At 62.5% G+C, this 19,107-nt stretch overlaps 1 protein-coding gene across 7 annotated transcripts; it reads left to right on the top strand.

Moving 5' to 3' along the window:
* The first annotated feature begins 3,730 nt into the window (after positions 1 to 3,730).
* Positions 3,731 to 17,618, top strand: DPF1 (double PHD fingers 1). Of its 7 annotated transcripts, none has more exons than XM_038767142.1 (12): positions 3,731 to 3,833; positions 8,870 to 9,030; positions 9,405 to 9,512; positions 10,239 to 10,366; positions 10,712 to 10,801; positions 11,784 to 11,862; positions 11,976 to 12,107; positions 13,965 to 14,015; positions 14,523 to 14,642; positions 16,507 to 16,619; positions 16,913 to 16,994; positions 17,401 to 17,618. In XM_038767142.1, exons 1-12 carry the CDS (start codon positions 3,802 to 3,804, stop codon positions 17,469 to 17,471), a joined length of 1,167 nt encoding a protein of 388 aa, XP_038623070.1. In that variant the 5' UTR covers positions 3,731 to 3,801; the 3' UTR covers positions 17,472 to 17,618. The 7 variants fall into 7 exon arrangements, with proteins under 7 accessions (XP_038623070.1, XP_038623068.1, XP_038623073.1 ...); XM_038767140.1 differs by having other exon boundaries at positions 16,892 to 16,994; XM_038767145.1 differs by lacking the exon at positions 13,965 to 14,015.
* The last annotated feature ends 1,489 nt before the right edge of the window (positions 17,619 to 19,107 follow it).

Here is a 19,107-nt window from a genome sequence, read left to right as displayed (position 1 = left end):
GACCGTCTCTATATGTTGTCAACTTGTACTTCCCAAGCGCTTAGTACAGTACTCTGCACACGGTAAGCGTTCAATAAATACGATCGAATGAATGCACACACTGACAAATACACACACTCACCTTAGACGCCAAAGATAAGTTCCCACACTAACACGCACATCGATAGTCACAGTCACACATGCTCACCCCACTCACGAATGTGTATAAACAGACACATATATTGACCAATGGACACCTGGCTTATAAGCGACTATTAACCCCCTATAGTCACCCCCGCCAGCCACAAACAGACAGCGGACACACAAACTCACACTTTCACACAGATACACAGACAGCTATATGCTGGTTGTGGGCAGGGAATGTGACTGTTCATTGTTGCACTGCACTCTCCCAGGCGCTTAGTTCAGCGTCCTGCACCCAGTAAGCGCTCAATAAATAGGACTGACAATGAAAGAACTTCAGAACTTGAGAAGCAGTGTGGCTCAGTGGAAAGCGCACGGGCTTTGGAGTCAGAGGTCATGGGTTCAAATCCCGACTCCGCCAATTGTCAGGTGGGTGACTTTGGGCAAGTCACTTAACTTCTCTGGGCCTCAGTTACCTCATCTGGAAAATGGGGATGAAGACTGTGAGCCCCCCGGGGGACAACCCGATCACCTTGTATCCTCCCCAGCGCTTAGAACAGTGCTTTGCACATAGTAAGGGCTTAATAAATGACATTGTTATTATTAATTATTATGCAGATACCCACCTGGACGTTCAGACCCTTAGACTCACAATTGCCAGAGTGCGGGTAGCGCCCAAGAGGGTGGGGGGAGGCTCTTCACCCCAGGGTCCTCCATGTCCCCCCCTTGCCCTCCTTCCTCCAGCCTACTTCCTTCCCCTCCCCACAGCACCTGTAACAATAATAACGATGGCATTTATTATATATGTTTGTACAGATTTATTACTCTATTTTACTCGCACATATTTTTCTATTTATTTTGTTAATGATGCGCATTTAGCTTTAATTCTATTTGTTCTGATGACTTGACACCTGTCCACCCGTTTTGTTGTCTGTCTCCCCCTTTTAATACTAATATTAATATTGATGGCATTTATTAAGCGCTTCCTACGTGCAAAGCACTGTTCTAAGCGCTGGGGAGGTTACAAGGAGATCAGGTTGTCCCACGGGGGGCTCACAGTCTTAATCCCCATTTTACAGATAAGGGAACTGAGGCCCAGAGAAGTGAAGTGACTTGCCCAAAGTCACACAGCTGTCAATTGGCAGAGCCGGGATTCGAACCCATGACCCCTGACTCCAAAGCCCGTGCTCTTTCCACTGAGCCACGCTGCTTCTAGACTGTCAGCCCGTTGTTGGGTGGGGACCGTCTCTATCTATCGCCGACTTGTACTTCCCAAGCGCTTAGTGCAGCGCTCTGCACACAGTAAGCGCTCAACAAATACGATCGGGTGAATTTTGTTAATGTGTTTTGTTCTCTGTCTCCCCCTTCTAGACTGTGAGCCCGCTGTTGGGTAGGGACCGTCTCTATATGTTGCCAACTTGGACTTCCCAAGCGCTTAGTATAGCGCTCTGCACATAGTAAGCGCTCAACAAATACGATTGGTTGAATTTTGTTAATATGCTTTGCTTTGTCGTCTGTCTCCCCCTTGACTCGGGTGAGCCCCCGGTGCCCTGTGGGCGGGTGGAGGCGGGGGCCCTTCGTGGCTCAGTGGAAAGAGCCCGGGCTTTGGAGTCAGAGGTCATGGGTTCAAATTCCGGCTCCACCAATTGTCAGCTGTGTGACTTTGGGCAAGTCACTTCACTTCTCTGGGCCTCAGTGACCTCATCTGCAAAATGGGGATTAAGACTGTGAGCCCCAGGTGGGACAACCTGATCACCTTGTGCCTTCCCCAGCGCCTTAGAACAGTGCCTTGCACATAGTAAGCGCTTAATAAATGCCATCATTATTATTATTATTATTATTCTAGACTGTGAGCCCGCTGTTGGGTAGGTACCGTCTCTATATGTTGTCAACCTGGACTTCCCAAGCGCCTAGTCCAGTGCTCTGCACACAGTAAGTGCTCAAGCGTGGCTCAGTGAAAAGAGCCCGGGCTTTGGAGTCAGAATTCATGGGTTCGAATCCCAGCTCCGCCACATGTCTGCTGTGTGACTTTGGGCAAGTCACTTCACTTCTCTGGGCCTCAGTTACCTCATCTGTAAAATGGGGATTAAGATTGTGAGCCCCCCGTGGGACAACCTGATCACCTTGTAACCTCCCCAGTGCTTAGAACAGTGCTTTGCACATAGTAAGCGCTTAATAAATGCCATTATTATTATTATTCTAGACTGTGAGCCTGCTGTTGGGTAGGGACCGTCTCTATATGTTGCCAACCTGGACTTCCCAAGCTCTTAGTCCAGGGCTCTGCACTCAGTAAGCGCTCCATAAATACGACTGACTGCTATTATTCTAGACTGCGAGCCCGCTGTTGGGTAGGGACCGTCTCTAGATGTTGCCAACCTGGACTTCCCAAACGCTTAGTCATCATCATCATCATCATCAATCGTATTTATTGAGCGCTTACTATGTGCAGAGCACTGTACTAAGCGCTTGGGAAGTACAAATTGGCAACATATACAGTCCCTACCCAACGGTGGGCTCACAGTCTAAAAGGGGGAGACAGAGAACAAAACCAAACATACTAACAAAATAAAATAAATAGAATAGATATGTACAAGTAAAATAAATAAATAAATAGAGTAATAAATATGTACAAACATATATACATATATACAGGTGCTGTGGGGAAGGGAAGGAGGTAAGATGGGGGGGATGGAGAGGGGGACGAGGGGGAGAGGAAGAAAGGGGCTCAGTCTGGGAAGGCCTCCTGGAGGAGGTGAGCGCTCAGCAGGGCCTTGAAGGGAGGAAGAGAGCTAGCTTGGCGGATGGGCAGAGGGAGGGCATTCCAGTGCTCTGCACACAGTAAGCGCTCCATAAATACGACTGACTGATATTATTCTAGACTGTGAACCCGCTGTTGGGTAGGGACCGTCTCTGTATGTTGCCAACCTGGACTTCCCAAGCGCTTAGTCCAGGGCTCTGCCCATAGTAAGCGCTCCATAAATACGACTGACCGACTGACTGACTGACTGACTGTGTGTCTCTAGATGTTGCCAATTTGTACTTCCCAAGCGCTTAGTACAGTGCTCTGCACATAGTAAGCGCTCAATAAATACGATTGATGATGATGATGAGGACTGACTGACTGAATGAATGAATGAATGAAAGGGGCCTGGCAGGGGGGGGGATAGGGGTGTGGAGGGGAGGGGATGCTCCCTCGCGCCCCCCACCCCATTCCCCTGCCTGTATCCCAAGCAGCCAATCAGCAGGGGGCGAGGGGGGGGGCGGCCCCCGGGGCATGCTGGGAGTTGTAGTCCCCCCCGCGCCGCCCCCTGCCGCCCCTCCGGGACCCTTGCGGACGTGGGGCGGGAAAAACTACAACTCCCAGAGGGCCCCGGGGGGGGGGTGGGCGGGCCGGGATTGGCTGAAGCGGCGGCCGGGCGCTCGCCCTCCTCTCCGCCTCCCTCCCCCCCTCCCCTCCTCCCCCCGCCCCTCACCGCAGCCTGCTAGAGAATGAATGAAATTGTAGAGCGCTGGGCGGTGGAGGAGGAGGAGGAGGAGGAGGAGGAGGAGGAAGAGGAGGAGGAGGAGGAGGAGGAAGAAGAAGAAGAGGAGGAGGAGAAGAAGAAGGCCGGGCAGCAGCCGCGCCAGGAGGTGCCCCGGGCAGGAGCCGGGCTCCGGGGAGCCAGCAGCCAGCCGGCCATGGCCACGGCCATCCAAAACCCCCTCAAATCGTGAGTGACGGCCCCCCTCCCTCCCTCCCTTCCCCTTTCCCTGGGCATGGCAGGGCGGTGGGCACGGGGCGGGTTGTGGGCACCGGGGGTGGGCGGAGGGGAAGGGACCGAAGGGGCCCGGGGGCGCCGAGGGGCGGCGATGCCACGCTACAGGGCATCGTGGGAGGGGGCAGGGGAGAGGGCACGGGAGCTGGCATCCGGGGATGCAGCCCCGGCGCCCTCCTCCATCCCTCCACCCCCACCGAACGGCTCCCTGTTCCCAGGGGGTCCCCGGGGGGGGGGGGTCCCTCCCCGGGCGAAGGAGGGGGTGGGGCGGGTGACACCGAGGCGGGCGGGGGGGCCCGGCGCTCCCAGGCTGGGCACCGCTGCCAACCACCCCTCCCCGCCCCCCACCCGGCTCCATTGTTGCGCTTAGTGGAGGAATTTCCAGACAATCCCTTTAGGGGAGGGGGGGGGACACACACGAAGTCGCCCCCCATCCACTCGGCCAGGTCCTGCCGTGGGCACCGCCCGGGGGAGAGAGGCGGGGGATGTGGCACTGCCCTCGCGGCGGGAGATGGGGTGGGTGGGCTCCGCCGTGCCATCCCCTCCAGCCTCGCCCTCCCCAGTTATTCCAGCGGGTGCCCGAGTCCCGGGCCGGGGTGCCCTCCGTGCCAGGGCGGAGCTGGGGGGGCTGGGGCCCGGGGGGCAGCGGGGTGGAGCCGCCCCCTCCGGGAACCGACTGGGGTTCATCCTCGGGGCTGGAGGCCGCAGGAGCGCCGGAACCCCCGGCTCCCCGCGCAGCCGCTACCTGCCTCAGTTTCCTCCCTCCCTCCCACTCTCCACACCCCTTGGGGGCTGGGTTTTTGTGTCTTCTTTTTTCCCCCCCTCCCCCGGTAGGTCCTGCCCTGGTGCCCACCCCCCGCCCCCGGCCGGGTGGCAGGGGTTTCCAGAGGCGGGGGCGGTCCCGGGCCGGGTGACAGGCGCGCACCTGGCGCCCGCCAACCCGGCCGCGCGCGTCCCCCACCCTCCTTCCCTCCCCGCGCGCGCGCGCGCGCCCCTTGCCCCTGCCTCAGTTTCCCCGCCCGTCCCCGGGCTGGGGGCGTCGGGAAGCGGCCCCCGGCGCCGGTGAGCCCGCCGAGGCGCGGGCACGGGGCACCGCACAAAGGACCCGGGGGCTCCCCGCGCGCGCACGCACGCGCGCGCGCGCGCGCGGCCCCACCTGGACGGTCCCCGCGGGGGGCCGCGGTCCGGGGACGCGCGCGCGCGCGCGCGCTCCCCTGGGGGAATTGTTTGACGGCCGGGGCGCGCGCCAAGGGGGGGGGCGCGCGCACGCGCGCGCGCTCTGCGGTTCATCCGCCTCGGTGAGCCCCCGAGTGTGCCCGGGGCTGGGCACGATGCCCCGCACGTGTGGTTTTTTTTTTCCCTCTCCCTGGTCTCCTTCCGTGCCTCAGTTTCCCCACCTCGTTGTCGGAATCAATCAATCAATCGTATTTATCGAGCGCTTACCGTGTGCAGAGCCCTGCACTCAGCGCTTGGGAAGTCCAAGTTGGCAACATAGAGAGACGGGCCCTACCCAACAGCGGGCTCACAGGCTAAAAGAAGTCGGAAGTGGACGTCCCAGGCCGGGGGCCGGCACAAATAGTTCCCCCCCCCCGCCCCCGTTCAGAAGGGCCATCATCATCATCAGTCGTATTTATTGAGCGTTTACTGTGTGCAGAGCACTGGACTAAGCGCTTGGGAAGTCCAAGTTGGCAACATATAGAGACGGTCCCTACCCAGCGGTGGGCTCACAGTCTAAAAGAGTGGGCTCACAGTCTAAAATGCCAACGACTGGTCCTAAACCTGAAGTCTCCCCTCCCCCCCAAAACTGGACTACTCTCCCAAAATGCGTCAGGAAGTGAGGGGGGGGGTCCTTCCCTCCCCTTGCCCCCCTCTCCCGGTTGTGTTTTCCGATCTCTGATTGGCCGCCCGGGCCCCCACTCCCACCCACCCACCCACCCATCCCCATAGCGAAAGGAGGGACCCTGGCCCGCTGCGGACCCAAATGCCAGGGCCAGGGCCGAGGTGGGGGCAGCGGCAAGATGGCCCAGGGCCCCCCAAACCCCCTCAGATGGTGAGTCCCGGGGTCACCCAGCTCCCCCCGCCCCCATCTACTTTCCTTCCCGCTGCAGAGTGTGTGACCGTTGTGCCTAGTTGTGTTAGGCTGAGTGTGTGTGTGTGTGGCGGCCTGTCACTGCGTGTGTCTGACATTATGTGTCTGCCCGTCACGCGTATGTATGTGTCTTGTCAGTGTGCGTATGGGTGCCTGCCTGCCACGGTGTGTGTCTGCCTGTCACTCTGTGCGAATGGGTGTGTGCCCGTCGTACCGTGTGTGTCTGCATGATGTGTGTCCGGTCAGAACGGGTGTATTTGGGTCCCACACCGGGTTCGTCTGTCATAGTGGCCCTGTCGCCATGTGGGGCTGCCGTAGTATATGTTGGTGTGTGTGTGTGGTTGTATGAGGAGTAGTAGTAGTAGCAGCAGTAGTAGTAGTAGTAATCGTATTTATTAAGCCCCCTCTGTGTGGAAAGCACTGTGTCTAGTGCTGGGAAAAAAATACCTGGGTGGGAGTAAAGACTCATCCCCTGGCCTTCAAGAGACTCACCATCTAAGAACAGCAAGACTGGGTGCTGGGGGATCTGGGTGATTGTGTCATCGGGTTGTCTCTGTCGAGAGAGAGAGAGAGAGAGAGGGAGAGAGAGAGACAGAGAGACAGAGAGAGAGAGTTTACATTGAAGGAGCTTGGACTTGTCTCCTCTACTGAGGGATCTGGGTGATTGTGTCATCGGGTTGTCTGTCGAGATAGAGAGAGAGAGAGAGAGAGAGTTTACATTGAAGGAGCTTGGACTTGTCTCCTCCTGTCACCTAAGGGTGTAGACCACCTTCCCTCTCAGCCTGAGCAAGGGCATCCCTGGGTGGTGAGGAGGGGGCTGAGTGCATTCTAAGCCTAGGGACCCTAAAGGCCACAGCACTGCCATGCTTGTCCTGCCCAGGATCCCACAGGCCATAACTCAGGACCCCCCCAGCCCAAACCTTTTCCGGATCTTCCCAAATCCAGTTGGGGTGGGGTCTTTTGAGCTGTCCCGCTCTGCAAGTGGCCCAGGCCCCAGAGTATCTCCCCCACGCCCTCCCCAGCCAACTCTGCCTTAGAACAGGGCGGGAGACAGGGGGCTTGTGCGATAGCCACAGGCAGAATTGGGACCAGCCGGCTGGGAATGAGGGGCAGAGTGGATAGAAAGGTATCTCCTTGCAAGCTTCTGGACACTGAACCTGTGGCACAGTGTTTCGCACACAGTAGATGTCCCACACAGCACTCCACACCCAGTAGGCACTTAATTAATCCCATCATTGGGGGTGGGAACAGGAAACAGAGGGATTGGGTCAAGGGGGTTGGGGGGCGGGGCGACGGAAGATCAGACGGGGTGTTGGGGAGCAGCAGGGCGCGAGACACGGCTCCCGGGACCTGAGGCCCCAGGGTCACATCATTCAGGTGTGGGGCAATCCCGAAACTGGCACTGTGCCCGGCTCACCAGAAGCAAAGCCCACGAGGAGGATGCCCAGCCCTGTGGCAGAAGGATTTGGTGGCGGAAGTTTGGAGCACTGGCTGGAGGGGTGTGGAGGGAGGTGAGGGGAGAACTGTGGTCTCAACAACTGGATTTGGCGAGGCAGGGGTAGGGGCCTGGCCTAGTCTGAGCTTGGCATCGCCCTCTCTGTGCTTGGGGGCACTGGCTGTCTCCCCCTCTAGACCGTACGCTTGTTGGGGGTAGGGAATGTGTGTGTTTATTGTTGTCCTTTCCCAAGTGCTTAGTCCAGTGCTCTGCACACAGTAAGCGCTCAATAGATAGGGTTGACTGACTGACTGCCCCAGAGGAGGCTGCGGGGCCTCTCTCCCACCTGGGAGACCCCTGGAAGTCCAGGTGCCTAGATTCCCCCTTCCTCCCATTTCGGATGTTTCTCCCCCAGCCCCCAAGAGAAGTGGCATAGCCTAGTGGATAGAGCCGAGGCCTTGGGTTCAGAAGGACCTGGGTTTTAATCCCAGCTCTGCTGCTTTTCTGCTGTGTGACCTTGGGCAAGTCCCTTCACTTCTCCGTCTCTCAGTTACCTCATCTGTAAAATGGGGATCAAGGCCATGAGCCCCATGTGGGACACGGACTGTCTGACCTGATTAGCTCGTGTCTACCCCTGTGCTTAGTACAGTGCCTGGCACGCAGTCAGCACTTAAATGTCATAGAGAGAGAGAGAGAGAGACAGAGAAGGGATGGGAGGGTGGAGAGGGAGACCCAGGAGCCGGGGACAGGAAGGTTGGGTGTATTTTACCTGATTGGCTCGCATCTATCCCAGCGCTTAGTATAGTCCTTGGCACACACTAAGCGCTTAACAAATGCCATGAGAAAGAAAGAGAGAGAGAGAAGGGAAGGGAGGATGGAGAGGGAGACCCAGGAGCCAGGCGGGGAGGGGAAGTCTGGGTGTGTTTTACCTGATAAACTTGCATCTACCCCAGGGCTTAGTATAGTGCCTGACACAGTGAGCACTTAAAAAATACCATAAAAGAGAGACAGCGAGAAGGGAGAAGAGGATGAAGAGGGAGACCCAGGAGCCATTTGGGGAGGGGAAGGCCAGGTATGTTTTACCTGATTAGCATGAGTCTACCCCAATGCCTGACACAGTAAGCACTTAAAAAATACCATAAAAGAGAGAGAGAGAGAAGGGAGGGGCGGATGGAGAGGGAGGCCCAGGAGCCAGGTGGGGAGGGGCAGTCCAGAGGTGTTTTACCTGATTAGCTTGCGTCTCCCCCAGCGCTTAGTATAGTGCCTGATACCCAGTAAGCACTTAACAAATACCATGGAGAGAGAGAAGGGAGGGGCGGGTGGAGAAGGAGACCCAGAAGCCAGGTGGGGAGGGGAAGGCCGGGTGTGTTTTGGGGGCTTCGAGGTCGGGGCTTGGGCGGAGCAGGGGCGGTGGATCGGGGCTCCCCGCGCTGACGCGGCCTCCTTCGCCCCGCGTGCCCCTACCAGCCTGGGCGAGGACTTCTACCGCGAGGCCATCGAGCACTGCCGCAGCTACAATGCCCGCCTGTGCGCCGAGCGCAGCATGAGGCTCCCTTTCCTCGACTCGCAGACCGGCGTGGCCCAGAACAACTGCTACATCTGGATGGAGAAAACCCACCGCGGCCCCGGTGAGGCCCCCCGCCTGTAGGCCCCCCGCCTGTCCCAACCCCTCTGCCCCCTCCATCTCGCCCCCACCCCCGGGGCCTGACCCGAGCCCCGGCTTCAATCCCGCCCTTCCCCTCCCCATCCTCCCCGTCTCCGGACCTTCCCCCCCGCCTCGGGCCCAGTCTAGAAAAGACACCTGTTGGGCTGTGCCCTCTGGTCTACCCCCTCCTCCCATCCCGGGTTTTGTGACCCCCGTCTTTCTGTGCCACTTTATCGGGTGGGGGAGGGAGAGCCCGGGGCCGCCGGTGAAACAGCTGAGGGGCAGCAGGTCCCGCCTGTCCCTCCGGCCCCTCCCCTCCATTTATGTGTCCGTTTCCCCCCCACACACACACACCAGGACTGGCCCCTGGGCAGATCTATACCTACCCCGCCCGCTGCTGGCGGAAGAAGAGGAGACTGAACATTCTGGAGGACCCCCGGCTGCGGCCTTGCGAGTATAAGATCGGTCAGTGCCACCCTGAGAGCCACCCGGGGCCAGGTTGGGCACCTGCGGGCGGGGGCCGGGACCGGCGTTGGGCAGCACCGGACGGTTGCGGGGGGGACTTTGAGGGGAGGGAGTCCCCGCGACCCACCCGCTGGCCCAGGTTCAAGTCTTGCCCCAGGCCAGTGGATTCCTTGGCCTGCAGCCCCGTTAACGTGGTTCTGCCCTTCTCCTCGTCCCCACTGCCAGCCCCCACCACCCCCCATCCGTCCTTCAGTCGAATCCTCCCCCCCGGCCTCTATCCCTCGCTCCCCTCCCTCCTTCTGCCGCTCCCCACTTCTCACCCCCCCAATCCTCCCCAAACGCCACCTCCATGCGGGCCCCATCTCCACCCGTTCCCTGAATCCCTCTCCCATCGCCTCCTTCCTCCCTCCCTGTCGCCCCGCTGCTGGCCAAACCAGCTCCCCTCCCTCCCTCCTTGGTCTCATTTTGTTTCTGTCTCCGTTTCCTTGGGGGCTGTTACTTTGGTTTCCATGGAAACAGGAGCCGGTTTCCCTGGGACACAGTGGGTACCACTCCCCTGAGACGGGCCTAGCGATTTTGGAGGGAAGGGCCGGGCCCCCGAGTCAACTTCGGTCCCGGGACCTCCCCCCGTCCGGGGCTGCTGGGGGAGAGGTCCGGCGACCCCGCTGTGCCCCCAGCCGACCCCCGCCCCCCCCCCCCCCGTGCGCGCCCCTCCCCCTCCCCCAGATTGCGAGGCTTCCCTGAAGAAGGAGGGGGGTCTGCCCGAGGGGCCCGTGCTGGAGGCGCTGCTCTGCGCCGAGACGGGCGAGAAGAAGATGGAGCTCAAGGAGGAGGAGACGGTCCTGGACTGCCAGGTGGGGTCTCCGCCCCTCGGTGCGACCCCGGCCCGGCTCGCCCTCCCCCGGAACAGCGCCACGGGGCCGGGGTCGTGGGGCCTGCTGGTGCCAGCCCCGAGCCTTTCCCCCGGCCCCCTGCCAGGGCCCCGGTGCCCGCCACCACCCCCTTCGCCCAGAGCCCGGACCCCTCCCCTCGCCCGGTCGCCCGGTCCCTCCCCATCCCTGGGGCCGGAGACACCTCGGGTGTCTTCCCCGCCTCCACGTTGATGGTTTCTGTCTGGTGCCCACCCCCTCCCACTGCTGGCTCTGCCCCCCTCCCCACCCAGTCTGACCCCCTCCCCACCCCCTCCCGCTCCTCCTCAGAAGCCGCAGCTGGCCGACTTCCCCCACGACCTGGAAGTCGAAGACCTGGAGGACGATATCCCGAGGCGCAAGAACAAGGCGAAAGGGAAGGTAACGTGTGTCCCCCCCCCCTCAGCCCTTCCTCCCTCCCTCCCTCCTCCCCTGGGCTCTGGGCTCTCCGTCCCCCTCCTCTCCCTTCCCCCTACCCCGGCGCCCCCAGCCCCCTTGCCCCTCGCCCTGCAGAGCACTGGACCAAGCGCTTGGGAAGTACCAGTTGGCAACATATAAAGACGGTCCCTACCCAACAACGGGCTCACAGTCTAGAAGGGGGAGGCTGACAACAAAACAAAACATGTGGACAGGTGTCAAGTCATCAGAACAAATAGAATTAAAGCTAAATGCACATCATTAACACAATAAATAGAATAGGAAATAAATACAAGTAAAGTAAATAGAAACTTGTCTGCTGGGTGGCCCTGGGCAGGATGCTTAACTTCCCTGTGCTTCAGTTACCTCATCTGCAAAGCGGGGATGAAGCCTGGGAGCCCCAGGTGGGACAGGGATTGTGTCCAACACGTTTGTAATAATAATAATAATGATGATGATGGCATTTATTAAGCGCTTACTATGTGCAAAGCACTGTTCTTAGCGCCGGGGAGGTTACAAGATGATCAGGTTGTCTCACGGGGGGCTCACAGGCTTCATCCCCATTTTCCAGATGAGGTAACTGAGGCCCAGAGAAGTGAAGTCACACAGCTGACAAGTGGCGGAGCCGGGATTTGAACCCATGACCTCCAACTCCAAAGCCCGGGGCCTTGCCACTGAGCCACGCTGCTTCTCTGTCCACTACGTATCCACCCCAGCGCTTAGTACAGTGCCTGGCACATAGCCTAATTAATCAATCAATCAATCAATTGTATTTATTGAGCGCTTACTGTGTGCAGAGCCCTGTACTAAGCGCTTGGGAAGTACAAGTTGGCAACATATAGAGACAGTCCCTACCCAACAGTGGGCTCACAGTCTAATTATGATTGTTATTATTTTTTCCCCCATACCTCCGCGACCCTGTCCTCTGTCTCCCGCCCCCCGTCAGGCGTACGGGATTGGGGGATTGCGGAAGAGACAGGACCCGGCCTCTCTGGAAGACCGAGACAAGCCCTATGTCTGTGACAGTGAGTCAGGCGGCCGGGGGTCATAGGGGTGATGAGGGGTCTGGGGCCGGGGAGGGGCCCGGTCGGGGCCTACCCCGTCACCGGTCCCCCCCCCTGTCCCCACCTCCCTCCAGTCTGCGGGAAGCGCTACAAGAATCGCCCGGGCCTCAGCTACCACTACACGCACACCCACCTGGCAGAGGAGGAGGGCGAGGAGAACGCCGAACGGCACACGTTGGCCTTCCACCGGAAAAACAACCACAAGCGTAAGGGGTGGGCACCGGGCGGGCACCCTGTGGGGGTGGGGCGGCGGCCCCCGCTCCGGGCACCCTGGGGCTGGCCTCGGCCGGGGGGCGTCCCGGTGGTTGTCCTGGCAGCGGGCAGCTGGGTGTCTGGCTGGCATTGGGGTGACCCGAGGCAGGGCCTCCGGGGGTCTGGCACCTCGTGGGTGGGTCGGGGGGAGAAGCGTTCTGCGGGGAAGCACCTGGGCAAACGTGCCGTGACAGTGAGGGAGACTGGCAGCTGGGCCCTGATGGAGTGGGCCAGTAGGCCGCAAGCGCTGCTCAGGGTCGGGGGGCTCGGCGCGGGCAGGCGGCCACCGCTGTGGCCCAGGCCTGCCTGGCTCTCCTCGTCGCGGGGTGCCCTTCTGCGCCCCTCTGGCCCCTCCCGGGGCCGGGGCTGTGGTGACGAGGGGCAGGGTCGGAGCGGGCACCACCGGGCAGGCGGCAGGAGGTGTGAGAAAGGAGGAGAGGCCGAGGCCGGGGGCACAGGCTGGGCCGTGGTAGGGAGTGCTGGGCCCGGGGGGACAGGCTGGGCCGTGGTGGGGGGCGCTGGGCCCGAGGGGGCAAGTTGGGCAGTGAGAGGGAGAGGCTGGGCTGTGGTAGGGGGGCGATGGACAAGTTGGGCCTTGGTGGGCAGAGGCTGGGCCGTGGGGGGCGGGGGAGAGAGGCCGGGCCCCGGGCGGGGGGTCAGGGAGGGAGGGGCTGGGCCGAAGCGAGGGGGTGGGGGTCTGGGGTCGAGGGTGGGCCGGGGGCCTCTCGGAGGAGCCCTCACACCTGACTGCCCATCCCCCTCGGCCCGCCGTGCTGACTGCGGCAGGCTGGCGCAGGGGGTTGCCATGGTGACGAGCCGTCTCCCGGCCGGGGTGGGAGCTGCGGGTTTAATATTTCGCGGTCTGATTTATTGTTTCAATTAGAGCTGGGGGTGGGGGACCGGTGGGGGGCGGGGGGAGGGCTGATGGATGGCTCCCCCTCCTCCTCCTCTTCTTCCTCTCCCCCCTTCCCCCCTTCCCAGCTTCCTCTCTCGGGCTCTGCGGGGGGCGGGGCAGAGGGGAGACCCAGGCCCGCATCCGAGGAAAGAGCTGCCGGGCCGGGCCGGGCCGCTTCGCCCCCAGCCCCCCGCGGGAGGAGGGGGAAGGGGCTCAGGCCGTACGTACTATGGACAAGGTGTATGTGGGAGGGCGGCCGGTGCTTGGACCCGTCTCAGTAACGTTTTGCTGTCACTTTGGCAAGGACCCAGGTGTCCCGGGGCCCCGGCGGCTCCCTGGTTCGGGACGGGGGCCTGGGGGAGGGCTGGTTACGGGGCAGTTGGCACAGGTGGCGGGGGAAGCGGTGCAAGGGTGGAGTCTCCGTACCCACGTTGGCCCGCCCCATTAGGAAGATAACGCCAGGCTGGGGCAGCCGGAGGCAGAGGTGGGGCACGGCGATCAGGGGCTCTGTAGGAATCTCCAGAAACTCCTAGGCAGGCCCATCCTCCCTGCGGGCACCACTTGACAGTGCTCGCGCCCTTGGCATCGAACCACGGCTGCCTGGGCACAGCAGTCTGGCACCGAGCCCAGGCTCCTCCCCGTCTCTCTCTCTCTCTCTCTCCCTCCCCAGGACCAGGGAGTGGGCTGGGCCCAGAGAGGCTGGCACCCTGCCCATCCTCAACTCAGTTTCCCCTCAGCGAAGGGCCTTACTTCACCTAGAGTGCCCAGTCCAGGGGTATCAGGGCAAGTTGACATGGTCTTCCCAATGCCCAGTGGTCTTCCCAATGCCCAAGTCCCAATGGAGAGACTTCAGAGTGCAGTAAATTGTGGTGGTGGGGGGGCGGATTTTATCCTTTTTTTTTGCCATTCCTCCCAGAGTTTTACAAAGAATTGAATTGGGTACCCGAGGCCCAGTGCAGACACACAGGTAATGGCCCAGGGGGCTCCTTGGGGAACCCCCAGGCTCCTCCTCAGATTAGGGTCCGCACTGCTATTGCCCCCCAGCTCTGCTATAGCTCTACCCCTGCTCTCCCCGTTTCTCGGGAATATTGCCCCGGGGTGTCTTGGGGAGGGGACCCAAGACTGAGAGAGAGAGCAGGGGAGAGAGGAGGAGAGGGAGAGACACGGATGGGGCTTGTGTGAGAGTGAGGTTGGCTTTGGTGACAGGGAGGATGGTGGGAGGAGTCTGTGAGGGGTGCTGATGGCAGATTCCCCCCCATCCAGTAGAGAGAGAACCCCAGCATCCGCCCTTCTCCCCCAGGGCCCCGAGTCCCCCTGCCCAGCTCTCCCTGATCCCTGCACCCATTCCCCTGGCACCTCTGGCACCCGCCCCTCTCCCCACTGCGTCCGTCTGGCCCTGCCCATCTCCCTGATGCCCCTGGCCCCTGCCCTTGCCCTATCCCGGGGCCCCTCCCCTCCACCCACTGTCTTACAGCCAAGAAGGCCCCAGATGGGACGGTCATCCCCAACGGCTACTGTGACTTCTGTCTGGGCGGCTCCAAGAAGACGGGCTGTCCTGAGGACCTCATCTCCTGTGCCGACTGCGGACGCTCCGGTAACCCCCACCCCCACCCCATCCCCTCCATCTCCCTCCCCGGCCCCCCACCCCCACCCCAAACCCCTCGCCTCTCCCTCCAAACACCCAGGGATGGCCCAGGGGTGGAGCCAAGCCAGGTGTGGGAGCAGAACCAGGGACAGAAGAGGGTCTAGGAGGGCAGGGCTGAGGGACGGCAGGAAATCGAGCAGGGCTTGAAATGCAACGTGGGTAAAAGAGAAGGGCTGAGCGAATATGGGTAATGGAGCGCGGCGATGACACTGGGAAATGGAGTGTGGTGCCGAGGGATCGTGGGGCCAAGAACGCGGGGCTGAGGTGACCGACCAGGGCCGAGGGACCGCGGGTCACGGGCCGAGGGAGCGTGGGCCGTGGAACGTGCGGCGGAGGGACCGCGGGCCTTGGCGTGTGGGACCGGGGAGTTGGGTGACGGGGTCGTGGAACCCAGGGCCGAGGGATTCCCGGGGCCCGGAAACGTGGGACCGAGGGATTGGGGGGCGGGGGCTCTGGGGATATTGGGCTGAGGGATTGTGGATAAACAGCATGGGGGAGGGGGCCTGAGTCATTGTGGGAATTTGGGTACAGTTCAGAGTCACTGTGGGTAACAGGTGTGAAGTGGGAGGATCACAAGGGCCTCGTGGGTAACGGGGCACAGAATGTTCGGCGCTCCGCCATCGTGGGTAAGTAGCACAGGGACTGGGTCAGACGGTAGCTCCCGGGACAATGTAGGGGGAGGAGAGTTGGGGAAGGGAGCAGGCCACCGAGGCATCTTGGGTAATGGCACAATTACCGGAGAGCATGGTCACCGAGACATTCTAGGTTACCGTGTGGCTATTTGCGATGAGGGAAAATGAGCTCGGTCCCTTGAGGCACTGTGGATAACAACCAAGTCACCGAGACGTTATGGGTGAAAATGCTCGGGCCCCCGGAGGCGTTGTGGGTGAGACTAGACATCGGGGGAAATCGAGTGCGGCCCCTGGGGCGTTGTGGAAACCGGAGCGCGGTCACCGGGGCGTCCGACTTAAAGCGAGGGTACTGGGGAACGGCCACCGAGGCACCTTGGGCGACCAGAGCTCGGCTGCTGAGATGTCGTGGGCACGGCCTGGGGTTCCCCGGGACGTTGTGGGGAGTGGGGTTTGGGCACAGGGACATGGTGGGTAATAGAGTCCTGCCACCGGGGCGTGGCGGGTTTCCAGAGCTTGGTCACCGAGGGAGCGTGGGTCGCGCAGCCCAGTTGCCGAGATACCGTGGGGAACGGCTTCGGCCCGCCGGTCCATCGTGGGGGACGGAGTTTGGAGCCTGGGGTGGCGTGGGGAACGGACTCTCGCCATTAGGGCACCGTGGGCTAGACAGCTCGGTCACCGGGGCGTTGTGGATGATGACCCCTGGTCACTGGGACGCCGTGGACGACGGACAGGGTCCTTGGGGCATCGTGGGCGCGAGATGCCGTGGCAGGCCCGGTGCCCTGTCGGCAGAGGACCCCGGAGCAGTGGGCCCCGGTGTTGGGGGGGGGCCCGCAGGACAAGCCGACTAGGGAGGCCTATCTGTTAGGGGGCCTCCCAGCCCTCCCCCTTCCTGCCAATTCCCCTCCCCCTCCCGGCCTCTCCCAGCTGTCCATGAATATTTACCATTATGCAGACGAGGCCCCAGCTCTGTGGAGCGGGTCCCTGAGGTAGGGACATGGGGGAGGGGTGCGAAGCCGGGCACCGGTGGGGGGAGGGGAAGCCGGGAGGCCCCTCGCCCGAGCCAGGTTGCCCCGGGGGGCCACCGGGCCGAGCCTGGGCTTCGGGGGGGCCGCCGAGAGCCCGGGAAGGGCCGAGGGGAGGGGGGCCCGCCGGTCCTGAGAGCTTCTCCCCGCCTCTTGCAGGCCACCCCTCCTGTTTACAGTTCACCGTGAACATGACGGCCGCCGTCCGGACCTACCGCTGGCAGTGCATCGAGTGCAAATCCTGCAGCCTGTGTGGCACCTCCGAGAACGATGTGAGTGGACCCCCCCCCCCTCCCCGCCACCGGCCCCCCTCCCTCCGCGGTGTCCCCCCTCCCCCCCCCGCCGGGCGCCCCCTTCCCCAGGGCAAGGCCGGCGGGCGGGTTTGGGCCCCGCCCTCACCTTCACCATCCTCATCCTCATCCTCGTCGCTGTCGCTGTCGCCGCCATCCTCATCAACAGTCTCTATCCAACACCTACCGTGAGCCTAGCCGGCTCCTGCCCTCTTCTCTCGTGTCCACCTGTGTGCCTGCCCTTTGGGTGCCAGCCGGGCGGTCTCTGCCCCCAGGACCAGCTGCTGTTCTGCGACGACTGTGACCGGGGTTACCATATGTACTGCCTGAGCCCCCCCATGGCGGAGCCCCCCGAAGGTGAGCGGGCAAAGCCGGGCCCGGGGGGGGGGGGGGGCCCGGGACCGCCGCCGCCGCTCTGCAGCCGCAGGTCCCAGCCTCGCCCTTCCCGGGTCCTCCAACAGGCCTGGGACCCCCCTGAGCGGGACTGGGAAGACCCCCCACCGCCCCCCGCACCCCCTGTCCAGATCAGGCCTCCCACCCCTCCTTCAGGGGGCAGAGAGCGGGCCCGGCTAGCGGGCACGGGGAAGTGGGCACCAGGCCCCGGGGGCGTTCAAGGAACCCCACCTTGCCCTTTCCCCCGAACTGGGCTGAATCTCGGGGCGGTCCCGGGACCCTGAGTGACGCCCCTTCCCCTCTCCCTCCTCCTCCTCCTCCTCCTCCTCCTCCTCCTCCTCTCCCCTCTCCCCGCCCCCCCGGACTGCAGGAAGCTGGAGTTGCCACCTCTGTTTGCGGCAGCTGAAGGAGAAGGCGTCAGCCTACATCACTCTCACCTAGAGCTGGCCCCGGGGGTGCGGTGCCCCCCGTCCGCCTGGCACCGCCCAGCCTCCCCTCCCCCCCCCTTCATCGGAGCCAAGACTACCCAGGGGGAGGCCAGGTGGGCACTGGTGCCTATGGGATCAGCCCCCAACCCTCCCGACTCAATCCCCCCCCACCCCCCACCCCGTCCCCTCAACCCCGAGGGAGCACAAACGGACCCCTAGGACCCACGGCCTCTCCCCCGGGGGCCTGGGTCCCCGCGTGCCACACCTGGGAACTCCCCTCTCCCAACCAGCCTCCTAAGAGGGGGAGCCGCCCAGCTTCCTGGCATCAGGGGGGCAGCTTCCCTGCCACCCTTCCCCCCCACCCCCACCCCGCTACCCATCCCCTTCGGGGTTTGCTCTCCTCAAAGCCATACCCGCCTCGGAGCGGGCACAGGGAGGGGGCCGGGGAAAGGGACGGGGCCATTTTCTAGACAAAAAGACCAAAAAAAGAAGGAAAAAAAAAAAGAAAAACAAAGAAAAAAGAAAGAAAAGTAATATATTCAGAGAAAGACCTATAGGGCCCGGATGGGGGGGGGTGCCTCCCCCCCTGCAGTGCCCGGTGGGCACTCGCCCGCGCCAACCCCCTGCCCGGTGGCCCGTCCCCTCCCTTCCCCTTGCCGTCCTCCCCCGACCCCCAGCCCCCGGGGCTCGCTGGCGTCACGCCCCCCACCCCCGTCCCCCTCCCCTCCCCTCCCCTCCTCCGCGCCCGGGGGTGGGGCCGGCGGGCACGGTGCCCGCCGTGGGCATTGCATGATGTGATCCACGTTTTTAAAATTCGGTTCCCCGCGCCGCCCCGCCCCTGACCGAGAAGCACACAGCCGGCGCCCACACCGGGTTTCTTATCTCCCCCCTGCCCCTGCCCCGGGGGGAAGGGGGGGGCGCAGGGCCCGCCCCCTCCCCCTCTCCCGTGCCCCCGGGGGCCGTTTCTCGTGGTTGTTCGTGTTTTACCGTTCGGGTTCAGAGGGAAGACGGGACGGCGGAGGAGAAAGCCCCCCTCCCCCCATCCCGGGGCCGCGTGGGGGGGGGGGAGAGGGGGGGCCCAGGCCCCCTCCTCCTCTCCCACCTGCGCCCCCATGTACAGCGTGTCCTTTCTGTTGCCTGCCTCGTCCGTGGATTGACTTGGTCTGTGTATTAAACGTGGGCAGAGACCCAGCCCCGGCCTGGCCCGCTCCTTCCCGCGCCCGCCCCTCCCGGCACAGGGGACCCCGCAAGTCGGTAGTGATGGCGTTTGTTAAGCGCCTACTATGTGCGAAGCACCGTTCTAAGCGCTGGGGGGGATACACTGTGATCAAGTGGTCCCACGTAGGGCTCACAGTCTTAATCCCCATTTTCACAGAGGAGGGAACTGAGGCTCAGAGAAGCGAAGTGACTTGCCCAAGGTCACGCAGCAGCCACGTGGAGGGGCTGGGATTCGAACCCACGACCTCTGACTCCAAAGCCCGGGCTCTTTCCACTGAGCCACGCTGCTTCGATGCCTGCCTGGCAACAGGGAGGGTCTGGGGGCTTCCCCATGCCGGGGCCTCCCGCCTCGGCCGTCGCTGCCCCACTCGCCCCCTTGGCTCGGCCCGGTGGGCCTGGTTTGGGGGGGGACCGGGTGATGGTGGGGGGCT

Source organism: Tachyglossus aculeatus, chromosome 26, assembly GCF_015852505.1.
Source record: "Tachyglossus aculeatus isolate mTacAcu1 chromosome 26, mTacAcu1.pri, whole genome shotgun sequence".
NCBI lineage: Eukaryota > Metazoa > Chordata > Mammalia > Monotremata > Tachyglossidae > Tachyglossus > Tachyglossus aculeatus.
The sequence above is the reverse complement of the archived record's forward strand: the minus strand, read 5'-3'. Positions and strand labels throughout refer to the sequence as shown.